This window comes from Pteronotus mesoamericanus, unplaced genomic scaffold (genome assembly GCF_021234165.1).
Source record: "Pteronotus mesoamericanus isolate MK-2021 breed Mesoamerican mustached bat unplaced genomic scaffold, CSHL_Meso_final contig_291, whole genome shotgun sequence".
Lineage (NCBI taxonomy): Eukaryota > Metazoa > Chordata > Mammalia > Chiroptera > Mormoopidae > Pteronotus > Pteronotus mesoamericanus.
In genome coordinates this window covers 886,631-908,775 of record NW_026555124.1, presented here as the reverse complement: position 1 = coordinate 908,775, position 22,145 = coordinate 886,631, and the positions used below count along the sequence as shown (strand labels likewise).

At 43.1% G+C, this 22,145-nt stretch overlaps 1 protein-coding gene across 9 annotated transcripts in view; it reads right to left on the bottom strand.

The window, feature by feature from the left end:
• Positions 1 to 1,487: 1,487 nt before the first annotated feature.
• The window catches only part of BCL11A (BCL11 transcription factor A), a 95,377-nt gene continuing 74,719 nt past the window's right edge, over positions 1,488 to 22,145 (bottom strand). Inside the window, exons 3-6 of one of the 9 annotated variants that reach the window (XM_054575379.1) lie at positions 16,700 to 16,801; positions 11,201 to 11,343; positions 9,601 to 10,663; positions 1,498 to 1,589 (exon numbers count right to left, since the gene is read on the bottom strand). In XM_054575379.1, coding sequence (XP_054431354.1) covers positions 1,498 to 1,589; positions 9,601 to 10,663; positions 11,201 to 11,343; positions 16,700 to 16,801 — 1,400 coding nt within the window. Of the gene's footprint in view, positions 1,590 to 9,203; positions 11,344 to 16,699; positions 16,802 to 22,145 lie in introns of those variants that run through there. The other 8 variants (XM_054575374.1, XM_054575381.1, XM_054575377.1 and 5 more) reach the window with 8 other exon arrangements.

The following is a 22,145-nucleotide window of genomic DNA, read 5'->3' as shown; positions in this document are numbered from 1 at the left end:
CATCCTAAAGTGGAAGTTGTAAACTCTGTCCCCATGAGGATCAGGTGAGATAATGTACATGAAAGCACTGTGTAAAGTCTGAGGCAGCACACTACTGGAAGGGATCATTATTTATGATGAATAAATAAGCAGGAAAGAATCCAGATGCCAATTATTTTATCTCCTCACAACGCTAGGTAATCTAGCCAGAGGGTGAGTGGGTGTGATTTTCCCCACTTACATGCACAGCCAGTATGTAAATCTACAATACACAGGTTTATTATTTATAAATCTATTTTAATATACTATAGTTTCTAGCTTTCTGGATCTCCAGGCAATAGAAAACACTAAATTGAGAAAAGTTCTTTGCAAATTAACTGGGCCAGAAGGAATTATCACCTGTCTGTAGACATAACTTATTTGTGTCACGGATTTCTAAGGAATGGGGCATTACTATGACTATAATAGTGTGTTCTGATCCGAACCTCTTTCCTCCTATAATTTTCCCCCTTATGAAATTGGCTCCAAATTTCTTGATGTAAGTAATAAAGACATTTTGTTTGTTTGTTTGTCCGCATTAAGATATATTTGCCAAAGGTTTGGAAATCTAAAATTAGAATATTTAATAAGCAACTACTGACATTTATCACCTTCTTTGGGATTTACCACTAACCCAGTGACGTTATCTTTCTTAAGCTAAATTAAAAGACAAATTCAAGTCCTGCACGGTAGCCACCAAAAGCATATATTTGAAAAACAGAATTCAGCGTGCCATATTATGCATTATTTAATGGTATGCAAATGATAAGTCAGACAGTTAGGAAAACCACACCAGCATTAATAAACAGCAACACTACTACTACATTAATTCTGATATTGCTATGATTTATTACCAAGTTTTGCACTTTGATTCTCCTTGAAAATTTATTCCATCTGATAAGCAATAACCTATTTCCCCTCCTACACCTCCTACCCGTTCCTCAAGTCTGTCCCTCCTACCCACCCAATGGGCATCTGCAGGAAATGGGTACAGAAATACAAAGTCATAAGCAGCTGCATTGTCTTATAAGCATTAATAATTAAAGAACAAGCAAACACCACCTAAAGCTCCAACATTTATTGTGTCAATGTTAAGCACACTTTTTAAAAGACAACATAGAATGTATAGAAACAAGGGGTGGGGGAACTCATGCTCATTTCCACAACACGGGTAATTAGGTTGGCTGGTTTCAAAAGGGCCAGGACGTCACTCGGGACAGCGATGGTCCGTGAGCCCTCTCTATGGGACTGATTCACTATTCCAATGTGGGTCTGTTTTTTTGTTTTTACATTTTATTAAAAAATATAAATAAAACGGCCCTGCAGGCCCGGGCAGGAAGGACTCCGCAGGACTCTGTCTTCGCACACGGCTTCTTGGAGGCTACTGTCAGAAAACATCACAAACTAGCAGGATGACAGACCACGCAGATGTCGGCGGGCGGCACGCGTCCACCCCGCCCCAGGGGGCTTCAAATTTTCTCAGAACTTAAGGGCTCTCGAGCTTCCATCCGAAAACTGCCACACATCTTGAGCTCTCTGGGTACTACGCCGAATGGGGGTGTGTGAAGAACCTAGAAAGAGAATGGAGACAGAGGAAGGGGGAAAAAAAAGTACAGGTGTGACTTGGCCCAGTGATTTTCTGTTCTCTAACTAGCTTTTTACAATTATAACTTAAGTCAACCACAGGTTGAGCCACTGGCATCTTAAACATGATTTCCAACTTAACCTCCCCCCTCAAATCTCTGGCCTCTGAGTGCCTTCCCCATGAGCTCCCTCCCTGCCTTCCCCCGAAGGACCCAGGCCCTCTACCCGATCACGTGATATAGTCCTAATAAACTCGGGACACACCTGGAAGGAAACACTTTCCCTTTTGACTGAGAAAACTTGAGTAGGAAACAGTCCTTTGGTTGAGGAGAACAGGGGAGGAAGGAGGGAAGGGGGACGTTTCCTTAAAATAATAATAAAATTATAAAGAAACAAAAAATCAAAATTGATGTAAAAGCAGCACAACGAAAACATGAAATGTCATCAAGTTCAACGTCAAAGCAGCCAACGATTTACAAGAGGCGAACAAATCTCTGAAGAGGAAAACCAGAACCCAAAATAGTTGCTCCCAAATTGTACCAAAAACTGCCTGCAGTTTCTTTCAAACATGCAGTTTTTCTTTTCTTTTTTCTTTTTCTTTTTTTTTTTTTTTTTCTCTTTTGTAAGGGGGAAAGGCAATGGTGAAGGGAAGAAGGGAGTGGTTATTTTCCTCCGGGGTTCCTCCCTTGCTGTGTACATTGACTTGAAGCAGCAGAACTGGGAGTCCGGATGTGCCGAGGAAGAGGGCTACCACTGTGGCATTCCAGGCCTCGTTGCCATGGCGACCTGAAGCAGGGGCCTGGGGCCTCCTCTCCCCTGACTTGGCTCCGCAGGAGGCCCAGGGTCTGGAGCTCAGCTGCTCTCAGGAATCCCCCCCGAGCAGTGGAGACCTGGGCTGAGGGGCCTGCTGTGTCCAGGTGGGCTCTGGGAATCCCGTTCCCAGTCCAGCCTTAAGTCATTGTCGTTGAGGCCCCTTCAGCTGATATCCCATCAAATCCCTTTGTGAGACCTGCTACCAATATTTAAAAGCCTAACAGACAAAGCGTAGCATGGGCGTGTACCACATTCACTGTTATTTAAAAGCACAGCCCCCTGTGGGTTTGGGGGATCCTGATTTAAAGGATAGACTTTGGAAAAAATCACTTACATTGCCTTTTCTGCTGTCTCGTAAAAACCTGATATATACTCCCTGTAAGTAGTCTTTGCCATTTTACAGAAAGGAAAACCAGTATTTGTTTCAGCCATTGAGTTGTGTTCAGCCAAGTTTCAGTTTTGAGTACAATGACCCATGTGAACTCTATTGGTCTCCTTCTCCATTTGAAAGGGAGAATTAATCGCATCCTAGGACCATAGATGACACTGGGAAATAGAGAGAGAGAGAGAAACAGGCCCGTCCCCCTGAAGGCTGATTCACTGGCCATGTATTTCACTCAATGAAACAATGGGCTAATGGGATAACAAGATGACAGCAAGCAAAAGTGCGTACCCAACACTCCAAGTCTACAATTTGTAGCTATAGCAGCCCTGGAATAAATGTATGTAATCCCAATTCTGCCTATGTGTTCTGATGCCCAATTCTCTAAAAGTGAGCTAATTTCTTCTTAACTGGGAGAGCTACAGGGCCTTAAGAGACACTTAGGAAAATTTGCAAAGTGGCTCATTACTTTTAAAAGAGTCTTTTTAAAAAACACTTTTGCGAGCAGGTTTAAAGGGCACTGCCAATCCCAACCTCATGCCGGCAACATTCCCAGGAGTTTTCTTTTTTAAATGGGACGTCCCATTCTTTTTTAAATGGGAAGAAAAAAAAAAAGAGAGAGAGAAAGAATGGGATGGGTACATTCTTGAACACACCAGGCCCAGGGACAATGGAGTAACAGGATCATCATGAGGAAGACACAATTACAACACAGTATAAGAAATCTTGTTTATGTGTGTATATGGAGTGGGGGAATGAGATTTTTTTTTTTAAAAAAAAACAATGTATTTCGTCCCTTACTCTCTGTGAGTAAAGTGTTTGAAACAGGACAGGACGGGGCCTGAGGCTTCTCAAACTGTTTCAGGAAGGCCTGGAGTACTCCAGTACCTTTTAACAAACTTTGAGTTTCTGTGAATAAACCACCTCATTGCCTTATTCCTCCAAATGAAATGGTATCTAACCCTCACCGCCACTTCCTTTCAAATTCTCACCTCAAGTATTAAGAATATATACAGTATGTACTTATTACATATACAAAAATGGTATTTAAATAAACAGTTCTGTCACAGAATGCCCTGAGGAAAACTCAACTATTTCACACTTCCTGCCATTGCTGGTACAAATGAAGCACCGAGTGTTCACCTCACTTCTTAGCAACCTTTAAAAGGCGTTCGTCAGTCCTGCAGGTCCTAAACAGAGAGACAGTAAACGGTCTCAGCATGGAGGTAGTCCTTGCACTAGGAGAGTTTCTGAAAGTCTGTGAGAAACAGCATTTGCTGTATTCCTGTTTAAGTTGTTCTCAAGATGAAGATGAAAAGGAACATTTTTGTAAGTGGCAGTTCAGGTATGCAGAGAACATTGCATCAACACATCGGGAAAGTCATAGAACTTTATTTGAAAATTTTGAAAAATGTTAATGTTCTTAGCATTTCCTCATTTTAAAAGGATATCATGAATTCATCCTACTGTTGAAAATGATTTTTATTTTACATTAATATTTTTAATTTTAGGGTTCCAGATACAAGATGTCATTTATAAGTTATATTCTTGTTGTCTAGGTTTTCATGCTTCCATTGTTCACTCAGCTTCAGAAATATTTTGTAAGAGGGCTTTGATAAGCCAGGAGACTAAGTACCCTGAAGAACCTGTCTCCTAATAAATTTATTTAACTTTGGGATCATGTAAATCAAACATAATCTGTGATTTATTACCAAATGTTTGCACCCCTCCCTATTTGCCATTTGATTTAAGAAATCTGAACATACAACTATACAGTATCCACCATTAATTCTGTCAGGATGGAAAAAAACTAATTACACTAAAAGCATCATATACTGAGAAATTAATATGAATACTGTATATAAAACGTGCACAGCTGCACGCATAGTTCTAATAAAAGAGTAATAGGGACACACAGTGGTTTTAAAGACATTTAATATAGTGGAGCAGAAGTCACCATGTCTAAAATTGGCCTGGCACTGGGGAATATTTCTGTCTGTCTTGAACAGCATTCTGGATTCAGTTGTGAAGTAACCTAATCTAAAACACATATTTCTCCCCTCAGTTCACTGCCAATTATCAAGTTCTACAAGTCACCACCCCCACCCCGTCCCATCCCATCCCAGCTCTCCCAAGTCCCCTCTTACCAGATTCCTCTCTGCTTCCCACCTAAAAGGGCTTAAAAAAAAAAAAAGCCTACTAGTTTCTCTTTATTTTACATAGGTAAAATTATTCTCGCCTCAGATAAAAGGCTTTACATGAAAAGGCCACCTCACAGGCACCAGGGCATAAGAACTGAGCAACAAAGAAGAAAAAAAAAAAAAGCTACCACAAGAAGACAACAGAACGGCTTTTGTTTTGGTTTTTACAAGAATAAAAACAAAGTTGTATCCATTCGTCTACACTGGGAACAGGGAGACAGTATCACAGAGGTATGTGTTATAATAAAGCAAATAGATGCTGCAACATGCAGTATTTATAAAACTGACAACACAGGTTTCTAAGGAGGGGTGTTGAAAATAGACCTAAGTTGCTTTTCAAAGATGATGATTCATTTCATAAATCTGTTGATCAGCCAAAATATAATTAATCGAAGGGTATTCCCACCCTCATTTGCTACCAGCCAGGAAGACCCTATAAAAATACCTATAAGATCTCTCCCGTCTAGGGTCCCTAGCATCTCCGAATCACTAGGCGAACCACCACACATCTCAGGAAATCAGGGGCTGATTCCACAGAATTGGCCACATCTGGCTAACCTCCTGGTTATTGCTTGCTTTCTTTTCTCTCTTTTACCTGATGCCGTCATTTCTGGATTTTTAGATTTGGGAAGTGTGTTTATTTTTGACATGAGGAAAGACTCTTACATGGAAATGAAAAAGCTGATTTCTTAAAAAAAAAAAAACAAAACCCTGTTTACATTATGTTCTAGGGTAGGATGGGGGTGTTAGAATAGAGAACTTTTAAACAACAAGAACAGCAAAAAATCCAAAGGAAATAAAAGCTTAAGATGCTATTACCACTAAGTTTTTCATTTCTATCCAAATGGATTACCGCTAAGAGATGGAGGGAAAGTTTTTAACATCAGACTGAAAATTATTCTAGAACTATAAAGTCTAAAAACTATTTCCATCATTTGAGATATATCTGTTTTAATATATAGTAAGTACTTTACGTTCCTTTAGGGTCCAATACATACATCAAAATGCCCATAGAGATAATCCTGAAAAAGACTGACTGGCCTTCTCTTAAAAACCTGTTATTTCTTGAAAGTAATTTACAGAGTGTGTCAAATGAGGACACAAGAAGCTTACATCGTGTACTTTAATTTTTTTATTTTTTTCAATAAAGGGACAAAATGGGTGTATGAACAGGTTAATGCAGACAACTGCCAAAAAAAACACAGACAGTGGTTTTTCCAATAGAACTTAACAAAGACCAGAAACAAATACAATAAAAAGCCAGGTTGTAATGACCTTTGGTCATCCAAATAAAAAAAATAAAAACAAAGAAAAATAAAAGATCAAATTAAGTGCCTCTGTTTTGAACAGGGCACATAAGCAATAATAAATAGTGACTCCCATAGTAAAAGATAAAATTTCAAGTTACGACAAACAGCTTTCATTACAGGAATAGAAAAGGCCAATAACAAAATATTCTGCATTGCCATTTACAAAAAAGTATTGACTAAAGCGGGCTTTCTCTTTAATATGCTTTGCATATGAAATTCTTTCCAATCTAAATATAAAGCACCATTTAGTTTTTGGCAATGAAAAAAACTGCAAAACATTGTGGTTTTTTTTCCTTTTTTTTCTTTCTTTCTTTTACTGCATATGAAGGTAAGATGCTGGAATGTAAGGGTGATAGAAGGAAAGGGACAAAAAGCACACTACATAACAAACCAACGTTATTAGCTTGCAGTACTGCATACAGTATGGCAGCAGGAAAAAGGAACAAAAAAGGATATGTACAACCCCTATGACAGCCATCCGTGTGACATGCTAGCAGGCTCCCCCAAACCGCCATTATATGGCTTCTCATTTGTACAATGTCACACTTTTTTGTTTCTCTCTTTTTTTTTTGAAGCATACAAATAATTTGCACTATATTATCCTGCCAAATTAAAAAAATATACTGTGGCAGCCTGTCTTTTTTTTTCCACTACCAAAAAAGGTACATTGATACCTTTTAAGAGAACAAGCAACAGTTAAAAATACAAGCTTCAATATAAATACTATAGTGCCTAACACTAGATGAACATTTAATTCAAATACCATTCTAGAAATACAGAAAAAAGACCATAAATGTGTTTTAGCATAGGAATCAACATGAGTGTGCATTTTCCTATATTTAAGTACTATATAATCTTAAACCTTTCCCCAATGTATGTTTTTTTTTTTTTACAACCTGAAGAGCGGTGTGTATCCAAGGCATAGAATTTCCACTACCATTTTTAAATGGATAACAAGTCTTGTAACACCACCAAGACAATAGAACCCTAAAATGCAGTTCCCCCCTAAACATAATGAAGTGTTTTTTTAAAAAATTTTTTCTTAACATTTATATTTAAAAAAGTTTTGTACAAAAAAATCCTTGCACTGTAGAAGCGAAAGCAATCATTCATTTCTATGTTAAGTGTATTCTGTTTTCCATTCACAGCGCTTGCAATGTTGAGTCCAAGTAAGTAAGCTCATTAGTCAAGTAAATGGCTGGCAAAGTTTTTTAAGTTTTTTTTTTAAAAATGCTCATCAATGAGATTGTGTACGATTTTTTTTTTTCAGCATTCTTGCAACTTTTCCCTTAAGTATAGACCTGTAAACTGGGAAAATTGTACAGTGCACTTAATTGTCCTATCTGAGCAGGTTTATTTTATACTCAACCTCTGTATCTCTGATTAGAGAAAAGATACAGATATTACAGGCAGAGTCAAGTGCTATTTGAACACCAACTGGGGCAGATGCTAGCTTAATAAAAAAGAAAGAAATTTTAAAAATAAAATAAAAACAATGAATCCTCTTCCATGTTAACACAAATAGCACACAGTGTATGGAAAAGAAATGAAGTACAACTTTTAGGGAGCACAGACATATATACTGCTACTCTTAAAACTCTTTCTCTTTTTTTTTTTAAGAATGTCACATTTCAACGCATCTTAAAAATTCATAGTTAATCATCATTGTATCAGTATTAGCTTATACACCTGTTCTAGTTTAAAATGGCAAATAGTACTATGTTGTGCTAATAAATCACTTATTTTTTTCCTCTGTTACCCTCTGTCAAGCCTTATTGTCAGTCTCTTCTTTTTAACATGGTATACGAGGTCTTGAAGTTTATCATCTGATTGTCCCTTTGACAACCAAGTGGATCTGGATCTATTTCTTTTGGTGCCAGAATTTTTTTAAAAGACATTATTTAAAACAAGTATCTTCATGAAATGAATTCCTTACTCATGTGTTTAATCACGTTCCAGGGCTTTTGCACGTTGCACATTCAATGTAATCATCATTTTAAAAAAACAAAAAACAAAAAACTTTGGGCAAAACAGCCCATTTCTTTTAAGCTCTCACCAGGAGCAAAACAGCTTTTATACTGGTATAATCAGTTTTGCTTACAAGATTAAACTAAAGGGGAAATGATGATTAACTAGGACATAATGGGTCCTATTTTTAGGTAGCCATTGTTGTGAGAAATACAATATAGAATTATATGCTAGGTCCTAAGGTTTATTACCTTACCCAATGCTGAATTAAGCTACAAGTGTATAACAAGTAGAAAGAACCATCAACGTGGTTTTAATAGATCCAAGGCACTCATATTTTAAAACCAAATGATAGAATAAACTTGTTTTTGTTTTTCTGTTAATTTGTCAATTCAAGGCCTTTCTTCCTCTCCAATTAATACATTTTAACCCTTTAGAGACAGACATTTAGCTCCTAGAGACTTTCTTTCAGCACTACCTATTCTGTCTATAGAGGGTTAATCCAAAGACTATTTTTCCTCCTCACGTTATAAAATAAAACTGTACATGATATGTATTACAGAATGTATGCAGCATGGTCTTTTTCTCTCTCTCTCTCTTTTTCTCTCAGAACGAAACTGGAAACAGCAACATTTTTGCCCAACAACGAATTGGGGACAATTTAAAATAGCCATAACATACCATACATGCTGTCTAAGTTTAAAAAAAAAACATACACAACATGTAAATTATTGCACAAGAGAAAGGCTCAAAGTTTGCGTAAAATGCAATAGTATTGCCCCATACAGATCATGCATTCAAACGGTGAGAACATAAAGGAAAAAAAGAAAAAGAAAAAAGAAAAAGAAAAAGAAAAAACAGGTGTGCTGGTGACAAGCACTCTCATATTCTTAGCTTCCGTTACTTGTTTGTTTGTTTGTTTGTTTGTTTAAATCACATGGGACTAGAAAAAAATCCTACTGGGAGTGGGGCTGCAGGGCGATGGGGAAGGGGATGGTGAAAAAGGGGGTGTCAGGTGGGAGTGAGGGAGGGGTATTAATATACCTCTATTCAGTTTTTATATCATTATTCAACACTCGATCACTGTGCCATTTTTTCATGTGTTTCTCCAGGGTACTGTACACGCTAAAAGGCATCTTACAAATTTCACATTTGTAAACGTCCTTCCCCACCTGGCCATGCGTTTTCATGTGCCTGGTGAGCTTGCTACTCTGGGCACAGGCATAGTTGCACAGCTCGCATTTATAAGGCCTTTCGCCCGTGTGGCTTCTCCTGTGGACAGTGAGATTGCTACAGTTCTTGAAGACTTTCCCACAGTACTCACAAGTGTCGCTGCGTCTGCCCTCTTTTGAGCTGGGCCTGCCCGGGCCCGGACCACTAATATGGGGCGTGCTCCCTCCACTTCCCGTGCCGCTGCGCCCCGAGATCCCTCCGTCCAGCTCCCCGGGCGGTGTGGAGAAGCGCAAGCTCCCGTTCTCCGAGGAATGCTCCGACGAGGAGGCGAAAGGCGATTGTCTGGAGTCTCCGAAGCTAAGGAAGGGATCTTTGAGTTGCCTGGAGGCCGCGTAGCCAGCGAGCCACTGCGAGTACACATTCTCAGTGTTGGGCATCGCGGCTGGGGGCAGGTCGAACTCTTTCTCGAGCTTGATGCGCTTGGAGAAGGGGCTCAGCGAGCTAGGGCTGCCCAGCAGTAGCTTTTTGGACAGGCCCCCGGAGGCCGACTCGCCCGGGGAGCAGCCGCGGCCATTAACAGTGCCATCGTCTATGCGGTCCGACTCGCCGGCCACCGAGTCTTCGTCACAAGTGTCCCTGTGGCCCTCAGCCTCGGCCAGGTGGCCGCGCTTATGCTTCTCGCCCAGGACCTGGTGGAAGGCCTCGCTGAAGTGCTGCATGGAGCTGAGCACCATGCCCTGCATGACATCGGGCAGGGCACGGCCCTCGTCGCCCACGCCCACCACGGCGCCCCGCGAGCTGTTCTCGTGGTGGCGCGCCGCCTCCAGGCTCAGCCCGAAGCCGTAGTCCACCCTCTCGCTCTCTGTCAGCTCCTCCTCCTCCTCTTCCTCTTCTTCTTCCTCTTCCTCATCGTCCTCCTCTTCCTCCTCGTCCCCGTTCTCTGGGATCAGGTTGGGATCGTTCTCGCTCTTGAACTTGGCCACCACGGACTTGAGCGCGCTGCTGGCGCTGCCCACCAGGTCGCTGGTGCCGGGTTCCGGGGAGCTGGCGGTGGAGAGGCCATCGTCGGACTTGACGGTCATCGGGGACGACTTGTGCATGTGCGTCTTCATGTGGCGCTTCAGCTTGCTGGCCTGCGTGCACGCGTGGTCGCACAGGTTGCACTTGTAGGGCTTCTCGCCCGTGTGGCTGCGCCGGTGCACCACCAGGTTGCTCTGAAATTTGAACGTCTTGCCGCAGAACTCGCATGACTTGGACTTGACCGGGGGCTGGGAGGGAGGAGGGGCGGATTGCAGAGGAGGGAGGGGGGGCGTCGCCAGGAAGGGCGGCTTGCTACCTGGCTGGAATGGTTGCAGTAACCTTTGCATAGGGCTGGGCCGGCCTGGGGACAGCGGTGGGCTAGACGTGTTCCCTGCCAGCTCTCTAAGTCTCCTAGAGAAATCCATGGCGGGAGGCTCCATAGCCATTGGGTTCAACCGCAGCACCCTGTCAAAGGCACTCGGGTGATGGGTGGCCAGGGCCATCTCTTCCGCCCCCAGGCGCTCTATGCGGTGGGGGTCCAAGTGATGTCTCGGTGGTGGACTAAACAGGGGGGGAGTGGGTGGAAAGCGCCCTTCTGCCAGGCCGGAAGCCTCTCTGGATACTGATCCTGGTATCCTTAGCAGGTTAAAGGGGTTATTGTCTGCAATATGGATCCCATGGAGAGGTGGCTGGGAAGGACATTCTGCACCTAGTCCTGAAGGGATACCAACCCGCGGGGTCAGGGGACTTCCATGTTCGCTTTCTAAGTAGATTCTTAATCCATGAGTGTTCTGTGCGTGTTGCAAGAGAAACCATGCACTGGTGAATGGCTGTTTGCAAGTTGTACATGTGTAGCTGCTGGGCTCATCTTTACCTGCAAAACAATACAACACCAACATCAATGTTTAATCACCGAGCAGGGCATCAGCAATTGCTTATTTATGTTCCGCCTCCAGCCTTCCCTGCCCCCAGCCCTTAGCCCCGAGGCCTGAGCCCCTTCCTGACCTATTCCTTGTGCCTGGCACATCCAGGGGTTGGTGCCCAAAAAATATTTGTCCAATCAGTCTTCCTGCCATTGAACTGAGTTCTAAGAATTTTAAATCCAGTCTCCAAAACAGAAAAATCTAGACCAATTCGAGCTTGAGGATGATGATCCCTACAGGCTAGGGAACCTCAGCAAACACCTTCTGAACTTTCCAGTCTTTCGCCAGCTGTCATTTGGGGAAGCCATTCCATCTCTGTGCCTCCGTTTTCTCATTTACGTAAGAGACTTCGACAAGGTGACCTAAGGGAAACTTCTCTGCTCCCTAAATCCCATCGTTCTATTCCCCCCTGGGTGGCAGGTGAACTTTCTAAATAGGCAATCATTTCATGGAGATATCAAAAAAGAGAAGGTCAACTCATTACAATTCTCTATGGCCCCAGAGATGCTTTTAATCTTAGCCTGAAATACATTCACTGTTGTTGATGTTGTTAAAAATTAGAAGGTACTCAAAAGCTAATTCCATGGAAGAGAAACTAACAACATTCTCACATACATCCCAGCCTGCGTGAGGGTCAACGAATCCCAATTCTAGTTGCACAATGCTCCACAAGGGCGAGGACTCTCGTTTTTATCTCAAGGGAGGGTGTGAAAATCTCAAAAGGGAAATTTAATTCAGATTTAACCAACTGGCCTTATCAAATCTTTAGGAGTTATCCCCCAATCAAACAAATGCAAGCCTAGAGTTAGGAGGAGAGGCTGGTGCCAACTCAGGCTGCCACAGCATCCTAGTTTAAGAACAGTTAAGGCAGCCAGCACCATGACCGGCAGCAGGCTGAGAAACGCTACACTATCCTCCTCCTCATTATTTTGAGAGGCGAACAACGGGAACCAAATTATACAACATCCTGCACCCTCTGCTGCGCCTCAGCTCCAGTTGAGAAAGAAACAGAAAGATACAGTTCAGCTAGTCAACCCTTTGGCTAGTAGCCAAGCCGCCTGGAGAGGGGCCCTGCTTAAGTCACATTATTTCCCTCTCGTTGAAAAGAACCCGAGAGTGGTAAATGCCACTTTGGCAAAGAGGGGCCAGCTTGACTTCACAATCATTCATTTTTGGAGATAGCTAAATTAAAAAAATCATACATACGCCAAGGGAGTAACTAACAGTTTACCAGTCGACTGCAGCATTAAAGAGGGCGCAAATGTTGGTGGCCAAAGGACAAGAGGAAGAAAACAGACAACTGCCCAGGATTCCCAAAAAAAAAAAAAAAAAAAAAAAAAAAAGACAGGATACAAAACACAAATGAGAAATAAACTTTAGCCCCTCTGTTAAAAGAGGGGCCAGAGAAGTTCTTGAACGCCTTGGCTCATAACTTTTTAAAAAGGAAAAAAATTCACCATGAGCTAGAGTGGGAATGAAGAATTAACTCGATTATGATTCCTCTAGTTAGCAAGTCCGAAAGAAAAGCTAGCTGGGTCTTCTCAGGAACCCCAAACACTCATATTCCAAAACAAGCCGGCCTCACTCAAGCACTTGCTGAGTAATGGACTCCCTGCCCTGCCCTCGTAATTTACTTTACAATGCATTTATAATCTCACTCGATATATCCCACTCCTGGGTAAATCTCTTTAACAAGACTAGATGATAAGATATCAAAATTAGGTTTTAAACATTCGCCTTAAGGGGGGCGGGCGGGGGGGGGCAGAAAGACTTTGAAAGAAAACGCTGACATTAATATCACATTATCTGTCTATTTTTTTGTTTGCCTCCTTTCTTCAAAAGGAAATAAAAAGCATTATGGAGAGTATTTTCATAATTTCTTTTTTTTAACTTGGGTCCTGAACAGGCAAGAGAAAAACTCTCTGGTTCCAACTACTGTGACCCTCCACGGCTTTCTCCTTTGCCTCTCTAGGACTCTGTGTTATTATCATACATTTAGCCTGACAATCTGAATTGGGTAAGCGAAAAAGGAGATCTGCAGCTGAAGCAAGTCCTTAACACTTTCATCACTCTGAATGCCTTAAAATCATATTTTACCTTAAAATATTCTGTTGAAACCCAGCACGGGACCCATCGCCATGAACAAGGCCATTGATAAATGCCAAGATCTATATAGCACTACATCAAGGGTCTCGTCTGCATCCTTTGCTTAGCTGAGACAAGTCCGTTTTATTTTGCTGCCCTGAGCTTCGTAAAATTTTGTTTTCGGAGCCCACACGATCATGCTGTAGCATGTTAACACTGTGCTGTTACCCTCTTCTCTCCCCCATACATCAGGTCAGAGAAAATGGCATTTCATCTTCTAATGAGCATACAACATACAGTTTTCACTATCGCGTTTTAGTATTCCCATCAACTAGATATTCTAGACCATGAGGGCAGCTAGTGTAATCATAATGTCAATGAGCAGGGCTGTTACGATTGAGACTAAAGATTACATGGAAAGAGCTGCTTTGAAACTGGTAATTATTACCAGTCCACTAATAGCAAATGATGCATTACAGTTTCCCCATATAATCTGTATTCACTCAGCTCATGCCAGTGTACCATATTATATTACAGTGCTCACAGATTCTAAATTCCTAAACTGCAGTCATCAATAAATGTGTTACTTGCCATAATTTGTGAAATTACTTTGTTCATAACATCTTTGATGGTTTAGAAAGACCAGAATTGATTTCCTGCGTGGCAAAATTAGGGCTACATTGATTTATTGACTTGTAAAATATAATAATATTCTTCATTTACTCTGATGAAAATCAACTTCTCAATTTGAGAGCCTCATTGGGCAATCACAGGGATTGTTTTGATTTAGGGCAATAAACTGAGACCTAGCCCCAAGCACAGGAACTCAGAGGCATCAAAACAGTTAACATGAGCTATTAGCTCACCTACTGGCTTTTATTTTATTTCATTTTATGGTATGGGAAGGAATGACCCTATTTCTAGTTTGTCAGGTGATTAAAAAGTCACATGATCAAAACCTCAGGATTTAAAAGAACAAGGAGATCTGATGTTGGACCCCTGGCTCTATTATTTACTAGTCTGTGGCTCTGGGACAGTCATTCAATTTCTCTGAACCTTAGGTTTCCTATCTGTAAAACGAGCATAAAAACAGTACCTTAAAGGATCGTGAGGCTCGAATGACAGACACATATAAAAGCCCTCTGTAAACTGTCAGGTCCAACATGAATGTGAGTTTTCATTACTACCAGGCTTGCCTGGTTACCTAGCACGCTAACCACATTACACACCCAGAAGGGCACCCGGGGGCAAGTTGGAGTCTAGAACCCAGAATCCAGGTCTTACCGCAGGCCAAGGGGATGCCCAGGTGAGAGGAAGGCTGGAGGGGGCTGTCTGAAGCACCATGGCTGTGCCCACCAGCAGGGAGGCCTCAGGGGAAGTGCTAAGGGCCCTGAAATCCTGGTAAAGGCAGCTGAGTGGGGTGGCAGTCAGCCTGGCTCCAGAGCTTTCCGGAGCCCCACAACCCATTTCCACATACCTTGTTCTGGTCACTCCTAAACTGGTCCTGCCAGCATGGGCTCCAGCAAACTGGGCACCCTCCCTTTGCAGGGAACACAGGGGTTCCATATGAGGCTCCTAGTTTCCCACCCCTCAAATCAAACTCCCTGCCCTCAGGAGGATCAATGGAAGAGAGAGCTAAACTGATTCCCAGGCCAGCAGCCCTTGGCCACTCAGCTCCACCCTCCTCTCTACTGCTCTGCTTCTCCTCCCTCCCATTCCCGCCAATGGTGGCTCTGTTCCCACAGCCAAGTGTGGGGCCCCAGACACCCCCAGCCAAACAAGAAGCACTCTCCCCACCCAGGACTTAGTCAACATGTAGGGACTCGAAGCCATGAGTCCAATCCCCTAAATCTGCAATCTGTGACCTAAGCAGGCGTAGGCCCAGCCTGGTGTGGAGGTGGGAGAGCAGCAGGGGCAGAGGAGGTGCCTCTAACCCCTGCACCACCCAGCCCTCAGGACCCTGGGGCTTAGGAAACTCACTCGATAACTCTTTGTTTCCTAGGATCACCTAGGAGGTAACAAAAATAAACAACTGTCTTTGCATTTGGTCTCGGGGTGCAAGCCTGCCCTGCAGACGCCATCCACAGGTCAGCTGACCTCCCACCTAAAGACGAGTCCCCTTTTCTAGCCTCAACTCCTGCACTTTCGCTCTTCGGTATTCTCGTCCTTTAACACTTTCCCTTTCTTTTTTTCTTCCCACAACAGGGTATTTTTCATTTACGTTCAAAATAAACATACATTCCTTAAATAAAAAACTAGATGTCACACTTGTTTTTTCCTTGAACCTGTTTTTTCACGTGTTTGGGGTAGAATCAGCCCCCCCACCCAACCCTTTAGCTATGAATGACGCCTACCATTTATCCCTCCACAGAGAAGCAAGCTGCATTACCTTCTGAAACAACATCTTTCAAGAACATTTTTAGAAACATACAAATCTAAGTTTCATGAAAAAGATCTCCACTATAAAATTTAGCTTGAACAAGTAGTGGTCAAGGTGGTGGTGGTCGTGGTGATGGTGGTGATGATGGTGAAGGTGGTGGTGATGGGGGGGGTGGGGGTGGAGGGGGGGGCGTGGGGGTGGGCGTGGGGGTGGTTGTGAAGGTGATGGTAGTGGTTGTGGTTGTGTCTTTAAATTTTAGCAACTGTGCTGTGCATTTTCCTTTAACACTAGGAGAAAAACAAGTAGAAATTACATATGTATGCACATATATAATGCACCACATATATATAAAAATACACCATTTTAAATACACATGTAAATGCATATATAACATGCATGAGAATAACTTTGGAGTAACTCTAAACCGACTCCCTTTGGTTCCGGCCTCTGCTAAAAATGTATGTCCTGGAATAATTCAAAGTCTTAAATGAGGCCACGGGAGTGGACTGTCCAGCAATAAAATGGACTCTGACCACATAGGCATATGCAGTCACCATCCGCGGAGCCAGACAACACCCTGGGGAGGACACCCGCAGGGACGAGCTGCTCTTAGCTCCCTCGTGCCCTCAGTAGGCACGAAAGTAGGGAGGAAAGAAAAAAAGGGGAGGGAAAAGCTGAGTGGAATGGGGGACCGGGTGCCAAGTGAGTAATGGAATAATATATATGCGGATGCCAGTCTATTTTGGAAGTAACTCCTTTCAGTACTTAAAAAGTAAGGGTAATTTCCAGACTCTCATCTCTATACACATGCACATTTGTAGAAGAAATAATGCTCAACTTACAAATACCCTGCGGGGCATATTCTGCACTCATCCCGGGCGTGGGGATTAGAGCTCCATGTGCAGAACGAGGGGAAGAGAGGCCCCTCCAGTGCAGAAGTTTATCTGTGAAAGAAACCCAAAATCAAGCACTAAAGCTATAAACAATGTGCATCGTAAACCGCAGGATATCACATTTCAATTCCATTAAAATAGATTAACATCATTACAACAGCCTTGCAGATAGTTAACAGGCCTAACACCTGTATCCAAAGAATAGCGATGACTTATTTCCCACAGTTTTGTTTTATTTTTAATTTTGGTCTTTTTGACAAAAGGAAAGTGTTGTGTTCTTTTATTTTGGGGTCTTTTTTTTAAGGTATTGGGGGTGGTTCTTTCATTCATGTGTTGGTTACTGCTTGCTGATTGTTTTGTAATAAGACGTGAAAATAGCAAGGGGAAACTGGTAATATTATGGTCATATTACCATAGGCTGGTAAAATGGGAGATTTATCTGCAAGGCTGGTTTACATGCATACATTTACTTTACTTTGTAGACAAGCTCAAGCAAAACAGTATACTAATAGGAAAAAAGCGGGTTCATAAATCATTCCTTCTTGGAACAGAGTCCCCCTCTCCCTTCCCTGTCCCACTGCCCCTCTGCCTAGGCTGTGGGTACGACAGCACCTTCAATGACAGGGAAACCTTGGGCATTTCAGGACGAAGCTGAGCCACACTCTAGATTTCTATCAGCGGTGCATCCCGTACAGACACAGAGCAGTGGAGAACAGAGACGGGACTTCTGCCGTGAAAATAACTTTGGCCAATTCTCACCACGAGGGTAAGGAATCTTCCCGTTAGATGACGGGAAGAGAGAACCAACTTTCCAATACAGAGAAACCGAGAGAAAGTGGCCCACCTTCTCCATTCTACTGCACTTCGTTTACTCTGGTGAGGAAAAATGACTTCTCTCACTAATAAAACATAAATCTAGCAGTAAATCAAGCATTTCTAGCACTGAAATTTTTGTGAGAAAGGAAATATTTGGTTTGTGGAACCTGGGGATTATATGGTTTATGTGGTAAGTTCCCAGCTTTTCTAAGCCCACCTTGCACTAACTAAGCATGGAGAGGTCAACCTTGAGACAGAACAGAGGACAAATGGAGCAGGAGACGCTTGGTGTGTTCTAGAGGTTTGGAGTCTGTGATGGTTGGGGGAGGCAGTAGAGAAGAAAAACAGACTTCGATGGTGAGTAAACACAGAATGTTTTCCATTAGCTTAATATTAAGAGCACTTAAAAGTGGTGTTGTTGTACTCTAGGACAGCAGGTCTCAAGTGTAAAATACATCCTGTTCTCCTTATGCAGATCACATTACCAAGAAGAGCCAGGGCAGCCAGCACAAGGTTTCCTTTCATGAGGACCTGGTGGGTAACAATGGCATGCGGCTCATGGAAGCTCTTCCACGGATGGGGCAGCCTAAGTCTGTTGTTACCAGGGTTGTGAAAGGAGCCTGCGGTGGAGGCTCCACCCAGCCAAGACCGTCTATAGGGGCAAGTCCTCCTCTCCGACCCCGAACAAAATAAATGCCGCAGAACGAACCAGCAAAAGGAGGAAGACCAGACTCAAAAAAGTATGTCTTCATTGGATTGTTTATGTTAAATGAATTGAGAGTATAGAGTAGAATTAACTGCAGATTATGTCCGTGTTTTTTGATGAGGAATCTGAGAATTCAGTTTTGCATTTGGTCTTACCTTAGCTGTTAAATAAGTGCTTGTCACCGAGATTAAAATGTTTTTCTTAGGTGACCCACACAACTGAGGTACCTCTGTGACTCCGGCATAAAAGCAACAAAGGCATTGGACCTTGTACAAAAATTAGACAGGGAGAGTCTGATTTCAAACTCCCTGCCACAGTCTGGGAAGACACCCTGAGGCAACTCAGGAGGCCTCTAGCAAGAAACAGGAGAACTGTTAGCCTAATCCAGGCCTGACCACTTGCATGCACCTCTGGTTGGCAAACCTGTTCACACGCCTGGTGGCCCTGAGCACGCTGAGCTTCGGGGCAGCAGCCTGGCCCAGTTCTCCACAGCCAGGCCACGTGGCACAGTGAGGGCTCATCGAGGAGAGTGCTGAGTATGTGGCATCATGGTTTGGTTTGGTTTGGGTTGGTTTGGGTTTTTTGAGTTGTAAAAAACCTGAGAAATCATCAACCCTGCGCCTTCGTGTTACAGGTGGGGAAACTAAGACCTTGAGAAATTAAGTGACTGGCCCATGGCTATATTGATGCTACAAAGTAAAGATCAGAGTTAGCCTCCTCACTCTCCATCCAGTGCTCTTTCCTGGGATAGATCTATCTGTCTCCTCCCCTCTGCCATCCCTGCCCTGGTCTTCACTGACTAAGAAGTGTCAGTGAGGAGGGCTCTCTCCTGATTCAGGAGGAGAAACAAACTCTTTTAACCTCTTGGGTGAGAGTCCAGCCCAAAGGTGTTGAGTGAGCCTTTCAATAGGTCCATGTGAACTGACTTGGTTTCAGAATGGGACAGTAACACCTGATCTGCTTCCGGCAACTCTCGCTCACCCCGCCTGTTTTCACCCTCTAGCTCTGCTTCCCCTGTAGAGTTAGCCAGCTGAAGAGAAACCAACCACTCCTGTCGGCCTAACAAGCCTTTGACGGTGTGTTTGTAAGACAGACTTATACTTGGGTTTCTCTTCCTCCAGGAGAAGTGTCCAAGCTCAGGCAGAGGGGAAGCCCAGCTGAGTCTGCTGCGTCTCCCACTGATACCACATTCACAGCGCTCTCCTTGGTAAGTAGCATCGACATTCCCACAGGAACCGGAAATGCTACACTCTTAAGCACCTCCCTAGGGTTTAACTTCTTGCTATGATGCTTTCAATTATTCCATCACAGTTTAGACTGAGTAAAGTCTCACAATTAATGCTTCTAAGCCATCACCCTCCATGTGCAGCTCTGCCTTCCCAGGCCATCCCTGCCTGGAGGCCTCTCCTCCCACCTGCACTGCCACTCTCCCGGGGAGACACGGGCTCGCGTGGCTGGCTAGGAGGAGGGTGGTCCAGCTATGGCCTCTGCACCGCCTTGGTAGTACTCTTAGGGCAGAGGTTCTCAAAGCGCAGACCCAGGCCCAGCATCAGCACTGCCTGGAACTTGTTGTGAGTGCACATTCTCAACGCACCACCTCAGACCTCCTGAATCAGAATAGGGTGCAGGTCTGTGTTTAAAAAGCCCTCCAGGTGACTCAGATGCATAAGCCAGTTTAACAGGTGCCATCTCTGGGTATATGGAGGCATGGAAGCTGGAAGCACTGATTTTCCCCTGGCAGAGACCCATGGACTGGGAGGCTGCTATCCCTTCTGTCTGGGAATCTCCTCCCTCGCTGACCAGGCCAGGAAAGAGGTCCTGGCTCCCTCATCAAGCAGGGAACACGCTTTGCATCAGACGACATCCCACCCAGCTCACGCCAAGCAGGTGGTGTCCCCACTGCTTCTGTAAAAGCCTAAATGTTGGAGCTGTGGCTCATGCTCAGATGGAGCAAGAACTGGACTCCTGTTTCCCTTTCTGGGCTCTCAAAGGTGGTGTGGCTCTTTTCTGAATCAACCTTTTAAATGCCTTGATTCCTCTGGTGTAAGGTGTTTTAACCTGTTCTGTTTCATAAAGGTCTCTTCAGACCCAGCACATGCCCTTGGGGCCTCAGAAATGCCCTTTGCATTGTTAGGTTGCAATGTTTCCTTATGGCTGAGTGAAAAATAATGAATCTTATTTTTCAAGTGTAATTAAAAATATGCAACAAATAAGGAAGGCTTTTGATTTAATGTTACACATTGGTCCCTCTACATTTCCATATACACTGAGTACCAACTTCTGACACAGACCTCTATAAGCTCAGTTGGATGTCCCTGGAATTTAAGGTTACTAAATCAAGTTTTAGGTTTCTTCAAGAACATCTCAAAGATCCCTTTAATATTGGCATACTATTTGTTTCTGCAATTAATCACTGGGTGTATAATACATCTACACTACTGTCTACTGATCACCAAGTAATACCGCTCATCTACAAAAGTGCCCAAACAGCTAAGCACAAAGCATCATTTCCAACACAGTGGCTGCCCTGGGTGCCCAACTTTTATCAGATATTAAATGTCCTGGCCTCTCTAGGAGTACAGAGCTATACAAAGGATTGCCGTTCACTGACATATATGTGTATATGTATTTTTTCTTAAACATATATTTTTAAACAACCTCCCTGTTTTTACAATGAGACAGGGCACAAAGGAAGTCAAGCTATTCCCAAGAGGAATGGCCACCTTCTGAAGCGGTTGACCTCCTTTCCACCCTGGATCTTCAACAAGAGAATGATGACAACACACCACGATACAGAAGAATCTCTATACTGGGGACGGGCCAAAATAAAGGACCGTTACCACCCCTTCCAGCTCCAAGACTCTTAGTCTTCTCCCCACCCGGCCAGTAACCGACTTCTAGGCTACACTTAAATGCATCCTGAAAGTTTGTAAAGTTCCCTGAAAGAACCAGTTCCAGTTCTAGCAATATTATCAGATCCAAGTCACAAAAATAACAGCGCAACTAGTCTGCACGAGAGGCTTCTTTAAGCAAAAGCAAATCCACTGAACATCCTTCTAGCTCTTGACTCTCATTTTACAAAAGATATCAGCTCTCCTCTCTCAGATTCATGAGCTATGCCTATGTCTTGAGTCACATCAGTCTAAAATGAAAACGTGCCAGCTTTATCATTGCTAACAGACTTCTCAATCAACCTTCCAATACTGTCAAAATCGCATTCCCTTTTGTTCTAGAAATTAACATTTCCATGAGCATTTTTTCCATCACTCCTTTTTATTAGCTAAGGTTTTACCGAATTGTGACGCTCTTTAAACAGTGCATCCTGTACAAACAAAAGCAAGAAAGAATTCTAGAGACATCACACTACAGAATTTCTTCACTGAAACTTGGTCGTCGTTCTTATATTCCTTGATACCTCATCAGTGGCTTTAATTTCATCAACCACTTGTTTTCTCTTTTAACCAATTCTATCCTCTCAGAGCCTTCATCATCTAAACAGCACGTTACTAACTTCACCTTAAGAGTTCTCACCCTACATATTCACTCTAAGAGGGGGGATGGAGAGACAACATCTTTCATGCCCCTTTATCTATAAAAATGCAAAAAATGCACGCTACCAATCTGTCAGGCCTAAACAAAATTTTCTGCAATCTGTGTCTTTAACATAAGCAAAGCATATAATTCAAAAAAGAGAGAAAGAGAGAGAGAGAGCACACGAGAGCTTGCTTTTCTGAAGAATAACTAAGCCAGAGACATTGTGTTCCATCTTTGTGTTGAAATGCAGATTTCCCGCTAAAAGGCAAATCCTTCATTTCAAAAGGTTGAATAGGATGCTACTTAAAAAAAGAATTCCAGCTGGTTAAATTTAGGGTG